We start from the raw sequence: 10,825 nt of genomic DNA on the forward strand, positions 1-10,825 counted from the left end.
TACAGTATCCTTAACACTGCTGGTCATCCCCTTAAACATCCTAAACTTAGTCACAACACTAACCTAAGAGGTAACACTCAGAAACTGGAGACCCGACATAGCAGAACAGACTGTAGACACAACTCCTACCCCGTAAGAGTTGTCAAATGCTGGAATTCGCTCCAGGATTAGCTAGTCTAAGAGATTTCTTAGGTATCCTTCAAGAGAAAGCTTGACTTATTCTTAAGGACTAAGGATAACATATTATTTTGATTTACCAAATTCTTTTTTCTCTATTATCGTTAATATACCTAGGTTCTTACCTGGAAGTATTGGTGATCTACTGCTACTAGACTCGGAAGCCTGTTAAGCGGAAGCTTCTATTCCGTCCTCAATGATTTGAACCATTTGAACAACCATTTTAATCATTTCAAGGTCGTTGAAACGGAACGGCGGGTGACTTTGAAGGGATCTGACTTTGTTTACCGTGCAGGCGCCAGTGGTTTGCATTTTAATGGCTCTCCGTCCAAGTTTCAGGCTAGCGTCATCAATTTTGAGGTTACTACCTCGATTTTCGTCTTCAGTGAGTCCCGCTGTTGCCGGTGGAATAAAAGACAGAATGCTTAAGTTTATTACCGACAACCGTAACCTCTTCGATACAGGTTAGTTAAAAACTTCACTAAGCTTGAAGTAGTTTCTGGAGACTTGAATGTGCCTGTGGAAAGTAAGCTGTCGTGGTTGCAAGAAGATCTTATCGCGGAGATTTCAGAAGTAGAAGTATGTGACGTTAATTAAATCGATCGACTACTTTAGCCGGACACCAGTCGTGGAGAAATCAAGTCTAGTACTAAAGAAAATCCTAATCTCGTTGCTAGTTCTAATGTCAGAGCTGTTCAACAATGTCACTGTAAGTTGACTCTTTTACCAGCTCACAAGTCAATTCCGTAAAGTCGGCTATAATCAATTCATTTGGTTTTCTCTAGTTGTAGCGTTTTCATGCATAGTTAATCATATTTAACATTTCATATCTTACTGTGCTATCTTGCTTCTCAGGTAATGCCACTAAGGTTGCTTTGTGGTACGGTAATCATCTCAAGTCAGCATGCTATTGTGATGTCAATGTGAGGCCAAAGTGGCTTTGCCGGAGTCTCGCCACCTAACGGAGTCTGTAAATGCGGTTTACTTTTCTCAAATCCTACTCAAGTATTGGACAACCATAAGCTTTGGGGAGTTCCGCATCCTTTTTTAAATGAGCTGCTCTGTCGAAGGATGCGCTATTATGTAGTCAGTCTGTACACGATCGCGAACAGCAGCATTTACCAAGCCTTGGAAAAAGAATAGGCCTGGTCAAGTCTAGGCTGATTTAACATGGTTATTGTGAAGTTGTTCGTCTCCTGGGTACACTTCGTTTCTAAATTAAAATAACGGACTTAGATATATTTTTACTGCTGAGGACGACCCCTTACGGGACACGAGTAGCCCGTGTCTTAACTGCATATTTCTCATCTTTATGAATTCTAGTATCAAGTGCTCGTGCACATAACGAGTGAAGTCTATTAATGCTATCAGTGGCTAGTGTGAAGCTGTTGTCGGTAGACTAGATTGGCGTTTATGACTTATTGCTCGCAAAAGCCTCTCAATACATTATAGTTCTGCTGACCTTTAATTACCACATATCACGAAGAAACAAGTCTAGTTGACTAGCTTATCGTTACACAGATTTTATTTTACGACTTGTTATCATCTGCTTTCCTTTTAATGTTCAGTGTTGCACAGGACTACTTTTCGGGCGTTCATTAGTAGAATACAATACATTTGGTAGCCAAGTTGCATTGGTTTTAGACTTTAACAGGTTTGTACATACATCTAATTTCTGTCGTAATATAGATTACACTGTTACTCGTGTTTAGTGAACACTAATATATCCTGGATGTATAAAAAGGTAATTCATCACTCATGTTTAAACCTGACTAACATGGCACTACAGCCCTAGGGAGAGTGTAGCATCTTCACATTAGCCCGTGCACCCCAACCTGTGATTGTTTTCCGGAATATCTAACATATCAGTCACTTTTAAATATCCTTCCTAGAAGTACATCGTTTATGACTTCCATTATATATAATTTGCTATCTTTAAAGGTGCTATGCAATGTTTCCATCATAATTACTTAGACATAACTTTAGTAATCTCTACCGCAATACATAATTATGATGCATCATAAAAACGCAATGTGATTGTGAGGTGACAAATGACTATTCTTTTGTTCCCATTACTACACTGGTCTTGACACTTCTATCTTTTCTGATTGCGTCTGTACCGCATATAACTTTTCTGAAGAGCAAGAGTGGTTATTGTGATAACGTGCTCCAGTGATATTTTACCAGTTATTTGTTTCTTATAACCTGTTTACAGGTAGTCCTCACGACCATCATCTAAAATCTTTGGTTTTGTATCGTAATCTTCCTGCACGTTGCTTTTGTGGTCACTGGTTCCTTCTCGTTGATGAGCAGCGCTATGAGGAGGAGCGAGAGAAAAAGTGGAATAAAATTAAAGATAAACCAGAAAATGCTGATCTGCTTAAACGATTTGATATCTTGGAGAAAGAATTAAACATCCTTTTAGCAGAAGGAAAATCTATGACACCGAAGTCCCCGGGTGCGGATGAAATGATGGACAATATGGCTTTAAAATGGAAGGAAATGAAAGAAGTGTATGCTAACATACGCAAAAACATGCTGCTGGACTAAAACAAATAGGTTTTCTGTATTTCAGAGTAGATAACTTTTGGTCGGTTTAGCATTAGCCAACAGTGTCAAATAGTCTTGTTATTGAAATCAGTAAATATTAAAATTGTTCTTTACTGTGTATCTAATTTCTGGTTTTGTTTACTGTTATTGCAAAGGTCCTTTATTGAAGCCTTGTTGTGAACAATTCTTATGTTTTGAGCTGTAAGAAATAAAACAGTACGAACCTCACCTTGGTCTAAATATAAAATAATTTAAAGCTAATTTCCGTAACTTTAATGCGAAGCGCTGTGGATTGTAATACTTCCCACTTTCTTCTCTTGGAGCTTTAATGTCTGGAAGCAAGTTGTGCATGGTTTCAGATGATACAAGCATCTTAACCCAGATCTGAATGAAAAGTATTGAATTAATATGTTGGCATTGTGAACTGCTTTAGTGTTGATCAAGACAAAAAATTATGATACTAGTGCGCAAACTTGTTGTTTTAAACCAGTGATACCTCACCCGTCCTGTTCCTTAGAAATAACTACACCTGTGACTGAACAAAATTGTAAACATATGTTAATATCCCGTGTATTGCATGTCTTTTCATTTTATCAGAAGTCGAGACGCGGTGCCTCAAGCTGCTTAACGATGGTGAGAAACCATAAACGTACTGGTCGACTGATAATTGCCTACAATTTATACCAGTTTGCTAGTCAGTCAACGATGCTAATATGGCTACTCAATCGAGTAGCGGAATCTGATCGGTTTTACAGTGACATCCATGGTTGTATTATTGTTTGGGTCCGCGCCTTTCAGGTAATGGTTTCACAGATGTACCATACAAGTGATTAGATTTCAGAGACTCTACCCAGTAATGAAGTTTGTTCAAGAAAAAGCGATCTGGTACTGATACAAAATAAATCAACTCAAAAACAGTGTACATAGTGTCTTTCATAATAAAATAGCGTTATTATACCTTCATAGTACCTTGGGTCCGTGTGTCACATTTTATATCTAAGTAAATAAAGTAATGAGCTTGCTCATTACAAAAATGTGGGGAAGTCAACCTTTTGACAAAACTTGACGATTTTGTCAATCCCTAGACACTCAATATGATGACCATATAATATTTAACAATGGATATTAGGATCTATGTTTACACTGATAGTCACTCAGTTGTAGCAGTTAACCGGGAGTTCTGAGTCTCATTGTTGGCGTACGTGCGGTGAGCTATTCAGTTTCTGTTTCCTGTGTGATGTGGACTGAAATAACGAGTACGTACGCACTTTTTTAGACCTAGTAAGCCAGTCAATGTACTTTATAGGATTTAGAAGATTTAACTACCTAATTAAGTTAAGCATGTGGAAACCTTAGCACAACATATCAATCTGGTTTCTTCTCTATCTACATACTTTCTTGTTCCAGATGAGTTTTCTCAAAGCAACTCGTTAGTAATTCGCTATTCCAATTGTATCAATCGCACGTAGCATAGTTTAGTCTAATGAACAGGAATCTTCGCAATTTCATGGAGTTTATTAGTTTCTCCCAACAAATTTTTAAATGGAACAGGATTCCTATGTTGAGTTAGGTTCAATTTTTTGACCAAACTGGATTATTCGACTAACTGGTTTTGGCTATCGAAGGAATAAATTTTGCTGTCCGATTATTCTCCATAGTTTTTGAGGTGTTTGCGACCTGAAACTCAGTTATCATGTACTCCGAAAACCTATAGATGAAACCTTGTTAAGCGTAGTTATATGTTGCATTCCAAGAAAGCAGTTAATGAGCAAATTGCACTTGTATTAGTTACTTATCGGTAGAATTGGTCTCAGAGGCCGTTATCATTGTGATGCCAGAAGTTACTAAGAAAACTATTGGTCAAATATATGTATTATGTTGGTAATTCTGAGGACCTTGGAAGCAAGTAACCGAACTTGGAGCGTTTATATGGGACATTGCCGATAGGTCTTAGTTGTCTGTAGGAACCTACGGCGAACTTACTTCATAATAGTTGATGTGAAACACTTCAATGCCTCTGGTGTGAATGTCTTTGAACGACCTGCCTCATACTACTACAAATAATGTTAGATACGTACTTGGTGATACTTCTTATGAAGTAATATAGAGCCACAAGTATTTTTGGCATCAAGTCCTGCGGTTACAGCTAAGAGAAAGGAAGATGTTTCGGCAAATGACGTTGAAACCCAATCACTGAATTATGGCTTGATAGCCACAGCACACTAGTACTTGTGGCTAACATAATAACATGCACACAAAGTGCCAAACACAGGTAAAATCACAATCATACTTACTTATTAGTTTAAATCGTTGATAATGCTCATATTTCTCCTGAACACAATTCAGATGAACATTGAGCGACATACCAGCGTATGCACCACAGTCCATGCTAAATACTGAGATAACGGTATTCAGAATGGCTTCAACATGATTAAGGTCAGCGGCAGGTGACCCTCTAACATATGCATGTATCAGCCAGGAATCAGCAAACCACATCCGATCAAGTACAACAGACGGGTAGACGTTTATGACACAAAATAACTGATATACACACACACTATATATATATATATATGAAAATAACCAGTCACTTTTCCGTCTCGCCCAGATAACTAGTAACTGTCTGTTCATAACACGACTGCCTAAAATATTCCTGCCACTCGTCGCAGCAACCAATCAGGTTCGTAAGCTAATAAAAGGATGTGACACTTCCATCAACATTGTAGGTAATTACTGATGCCGTATTTCGTTCTATTTTGTCTAGTTTATAGTTTTTCTTGTGGTTTCTAGTGTTCCAATTGACCTAAGTGTAATTGTTTTTACTACGTTTTATTGCCAATCCGGTATCTTCGCCGCGACCTAGAACGAACCGATTGATTTCTTTGCGCTAGCTTGTTGCAGTTTCTGTAGTTAAATAGTGTCCGATAGGTGGTAGTTTAGCCACGTGAGTGAACTAACTCTAGTCAGGTTGGTAATTATTTATGGGTTTATAAATCTCTTAATTCCAGTGAGTGAGTTTGTTTCAGGGTAATGTGGCTTCTGGATACTAGCAGCTATCATATAATCAGGCGGGAGGTCGGTTGGTTACAATGCAAAAAACTGCAAAGCGAAAATTAGGATGCTCAGAGAACACCACTGTCTCAAGAAATAATAAAAAAATAAGCCAACTAATTGATTATGCATACAGTGTGAGTAGGTATAAGCTTAGGAATAAAAACGGAAACAGAGTTGATAACATAGAAGATAAGGATAAGTAAATGATACGTGATGACTAAAACGTCAAGTATTTCGTGGGACATGCTTCGAGCACGAAACCTCGAAGAAGGAAGTGATGACCAAAGAGAGACCGCTTGTCAAGCCTGCACATAAAGGTAAACACAGAGCTGGTTCCTGTGTATTCGAATTCCAGAGAAATCCAGATGCAGAAAAACCATAGACGAAATAAAAAACGCAGTCAGAACTACCTATATCTATCTTGTAAAATAACCAGTCACTATTCCGTCTCGCCCACACAGCAAGTGACTGTCGCTATTTCCCGATATCTCTATTCCAAAGGTGTAAATCCGCATATTCATGTGGAATTGTTCTCCAGGTTTACAGACGATTTTCACCCGTCCAGACTACTTGTAATGAAGATACCACAGGTATTGTAGTTTGACAACACTTTACCGGCAACACCCATTATGAATCGTGTCCACCCAGTGAAATCAAAAGGCAGAAGCGAGGAGGTTGGAAAACATATGAGGTAGATTATCGATATATCGAGAAGTGACTGATTTGAACGGGCTGTCAATCACAGGAGAAGTTGAGCATGGAGTTCCCACTCGTGATCTGGTGCGAATGCATGACCGCGCGCCTTCAGCCAGGCGAGTTCATTGCAACTAATGTGGTCACCATCCAATGTCGAACAGTTGCAGAGCTATTTATCTTGGGCATTTACCGCTACAGATCACCACTCTGTATTCCAAAGGTGTAAATCCGCATATTCATGTGGAATTGTTCTCTTGGTTTACAGATGATTTTCACCCGTCCAGACTATTGTTATCCCTCTTCATAAGAATCTCTTGTGTATACTTGAATAGGTGTTTAGACCAACATTATTTTTCCGACTGAAACCCCATAGTACAGTTTTGGATTTTTCGCTACTATCTTACGCGGTGCATTTATAAAAACAAGTGAGGATCTGACTAGATAAATAAGTTAAACTCTGATGTCGGTGTACACAGCAGTACTCATTTCATAATCACTCTGCTGATGACAACTATAAAAGTAGATATGCAGCTGTGTCACTATAAAGTTATCTGCAGTTCTGCACAGGATACACTAATCACATGTCATCCGAAGACTAGGACGTTTCGTACTATTTCATCACTCCACTTTTCTTTGTCAATTAGGAATAAGACCAGTTCATGATCTTTGTAACTTCAGAATGTAACAATGGTTTCTGTCTTAAGCACTCCATAGTAGCACCAACCTGCTGTTGTTAATAGATGTGATTCAACCAAGTACTACCTAATTAATTAAATCTGCACAATCTGGCCCACTTTTTCAACAAAATTGGGACATCACAAAGAAAGTGCTTCTCTGGTATAACCTGCAGCTGTAAATAATTCCCCGAAATCAATAGCTCTGTAAGTGTTCGATATTGGATGCTGACCACATTAGCTTTAATGGACTCGATTAACTGAAGGCGCTCGGTCATGCATCTGAGTTTTCGGATAGATTTTATTTATTTATTTTTCGTCCATTATAATACTTGATTTTTCACTATGACGGAACAGACACTAAAAGTATTTAAGTTAAAGACCAATGTCTTTTTGGCCGGACAATGTCGAAGCCTGGTTCGGCTACACAGAAGCCGACTGCAACGAGTACGGCGGGAACGACACACGTGCACAATTCCTCACAGTAGCCAAGGCACGACCGCGCGAATTTAACAGGTGCGTACCACCTAATATGTTTACTCGTGATGTTCCGGAACCCTTTGAAACACTTGAACACGAAGATCTAACCGATCGACAAAGGGTATATCAACGCATTAATGACATCGACCTGCAACATGGTTCTGCGACAGACGTGTTGCTAAGAATGAGAGAAGTTTTCGGCCAAAGAACTTTCGATGATGACTTATTCAGACAACATTTTGTCTGAACTTCCACAACAGGTGCAAGCTGTACTCATCTCGTTGCAAAACAATGCCGTAGACGAGCTGATTGCATCTGCTGGCCGCATCCTCAGAACCACGAAGGCCTCTAAAGCCGAGGTATTTTCAGCCAAAGAAAAACCTCAAGAGAGATAGAATGAAACTTTGGATCTATGTCATACACTGACACATTTCCTTCGGTTTCGTAATGACCGCAAACGATCACATACCTCGCGAAGAAGCACTTCATCTATACGGTCTGTCTCTAGACCACGAGAGACGGATAACTCTGACTGGTGCTGGTATCATAACCAGTATGGAAACTATTTCAGAAATTGCAGAAAACCCTGCAATTATCCGAACTCCAAATCAACCGACATGAAAAATAATTCGGAAAAGTACTCAGCCGGCACGCGTTAACGGCAACCGTAGCCGGCAAACATAGCCGTCTGTTGTACGTCACGGATGTGGCCACGAAAGTTCACTACCTCGTCGACACTGGTGCAGAAGCAAGCGTTCTTCCTGCTAATGCTAACGACCGGCTTCACGATTCTGTTTTAAGCTTACAGGCGGCAAACGGATAACCGATCGCCACATATGGGAAAAGGTACGTTTACCTTAACGTGGGTTTACGCGAACCCATACACTGGATTTTCGTGGTTGCAGATGTTTCTATGCCAATCATTGGTATAGACCTGCTACAACACCACGATCTACTCATTGGTACACGCAAACGGAGGCTAGTAGACGGAAACAGTAATTTGTCCGTTTACATAACTTCTTTTTCCGGTGTCAGCTTATCTGCAGTCACAATTAGGCACACAATAGACCCATTATATCAGCTGTAACTCGATAAGTACTCGAGGATATACCAACCGCAACCGAAATTGCCGTGTGTAAACAGCAATGTTACACATCACAGCACGACTACATGACCACCTGTATTCTCGAAAGCACGCTGACTGACTCTTGAAAAGCTGAGGTTGGCCGAAAATGATTTCGACCTCATGATAGAGTTAGCAATCGTTCGACCGTCAAATAGCCCATGGTCACCTCCTTTGTACATGGTCCCTAAAAAGGACAGCAACGCTTGGCGTCCAACTGGTGACTATCAACGTTTGAAAGCAAAACCATTCCCGATCGTTACCCGTTGCCTTACGTTCACGATTTGACAGTTACCTTGCAAAGTGCAACTATCTTTTCGAAAATCGACTTGGTTAAAGCTTAAAGCCAAATCCCTATGGCTGATGACGATATTCCAAATACCGCTATCATCACTCCCTTCGGACTCTAGGAATTTTTACGAATGCCTTTCGGCCTAAGAAATGCTGCTCAAACCTTCCAAAGGTTCATGGATGACGTTTTCCGAGGTCTCAACTTCGTTCATGCGTATGTTGATGACTGTCTGATAGAATGTCCGGACAGAGAATCACATCTCCAGCATCTATACATTGTTTTCGAACAACTTCAAAGGCATGGCATTACTGTCAAAATTCAGAAATGACAAATCGGAACCTACTACTTAGATTTCCTAGGACACAATATTGATGCCCAAGGCATCCGACCCCTTAGAAGCAAAGTAGCGGCTATTTGGGATTACCCAACCGACCATCATTAGGCAATTGCGCACGTTTAACGGCCTGGTAAGTTTCTATAGACGGTTCATACCAAAATGCACGTCCCTCATGAAGCCGCTAACCGACCAACTTCATGGAAATGCGAAGTCTATTAATCTGAACGACACTGCATGAAAAGCATTCTCCACAGCTAAGGAAGGTACCGCAAAGGCAACCATGCTGGCACATCAAGACACTCAAGCGCCCATTAGTATCGCAGTAGATGCATCCGACTCAGCAATCGGAGGAGTCTTACAACAATGGGTTAACCACTCTTGGCAACCTTTAGGATTTTTCTCAAGACCGTTGTTAGACAATAAATCGAGGTACAGCACGGTCGGTGGGGAACTCTTAGCTATGTATTGTGCTGTACGACATTTCCAACACCCTATCTAAGGAAGAGAATTCACCCCTTTTACTGATCATAAACCTCTCACCTTCTCTTTGAGCTCATCCTCAGACAAGTACTCACCTCGATAGTCTCGACAACTGGACTACATTTCATAGTTTACTTCAGGTATACAACACATTTCTGGAGAAAACAATGTAGTGGCAAACGCCTTGTTTCGTATAACTTCCTTGAACAGTTTCCAAGGAATCGACCCTCTGAAACTTGCCCAGCTTCAGAAAGGAGACGCTGATCTCCAGCACGAGTGATCCTCAACAACCCTTAAACTGCACGTTAAACAGATGGGAACAGGTGAGGAAACCCTACTATATGACATATCTACAGGCAGGGATCGCCCACTCGTGCCGAAACATTATCGACGCAACGTTTTCAATACGTTGCACAAACGCTCTCATCCAGGAGTGTGTGCATCCATCAAGCTCATAGCAGAATGGTTTTGCTGGCCTGGTATGAATAAAGAACTCCGCCTGTAGCTCTTCTAGAGTTACTGCCGGTCCCAAGCCCGGGTAAAGGAGAAGGGTTGGGCATGGGGTTAGCGACCCCATCCCGTAGAAAAGCTAACTCGCTAAAAAAACGCTAACCAGAAAAAAATAATTCAAACCATTTAAACTCTGTCCTGGGAGTTGAAGGAATAATTATGACGTCTCATGATGAAAGCCGAAATTCTTCGGAAGTCACGAGACCGATGCACCTTCTAACAACCAGAGAAACACTCTTTATAGGTACATGGAACGTCCGGACAATGTGGGAGACAGGAAAGACCAGCCAAATAGTAATGGAAATGAGGAGATACAACTTGGCAGTACTCGGAACCAGAGAAACCCATTGGACACAAGCTGGACAACAAAGGCTAGGTACAGGAGAGATGCTGCTGTACTCCGGTCACGAAGGGGAAAATGCTACACACACTCAGAGAGTTGCTCTAATGCT

General features: G+C 40.6%; 2 protein-coding genes across 4 annotated transcripts; one reads left to right on the forward strand and one right to left on the reverse strand.

Annotated features, from left to right (window-relative positions):
• Window positions 1–431: 431 nt before the first annotated feature.
• Smp_021730.1 (hypothetical protein) lies at window positions 432–2,955 on the forward strand (the record flags this gene model as incomplete). Of its 3 annotated transcripts, none has more annotated exons than XM_018792727.1 (4): window positions 432–641; window positions 671–756; window positions 793–886; window positions 2,393–2,955. In XM_018792727.1, 4 exons carry the CDS (start codon window positions 494–496, stop codon window positions 2,725–2,727), a joined length of 663 nt encoding a protein of 220 aa, XP_018644156.1. The 3 variants fall into 3 exon arrangements, with proteins under 3 accessions (XP_018644156.1, XP_018644157.1, XP_018644155.1); XM_018792728.1 differs by having other exon boundaries at window positions 494–641; window positions 674–756; window positions 2,393–2,727; XM_018792729.1 differs by having other exon boundaries at window positions 494–641; window positions 683–756; window positions 2,393–2,727.
• Window positions 2,956–4,343: 1,388 nt separating this feature from the next.
• On the reverse strand, window positions 4,344–5,223 carry Smp_133930 (hypothetical protein; the record flags this gene model as incomplete). The annotated part of the gene is made up of 3 exons (XM_018792730.1): window positions 4,344–4,403; window positions 4,806–4,873; window positions 5,022–5,223. The coding sequence occupies 3 exons, from the start codon at window positions 5,221–5,223 to the stop codon at window positions 4,344–4,346; spliced, it is 330 nt and encodes a 109-aa protein (XP_018644158.1).
• Window positions 5,224–10,825: the final 5,602 nt, after the last annotated feature.

This window comes from Schistosoma mansoni (genome assembly GCF_000237925.1).
Source record: "Schistosoma mansoni, WGS project CABG00000000 data, supercontig 0129, strain Puerto Rico, whole genome shotgun sequence".
Classification (NCBI taxonomy): domain Eukaryota; kingdom Metazoa; phylum Platyhelminthes; class Trematoda; order Strigeidida; family Schistosomatidae; genus Schistosoma; species Schistosoma mansoni.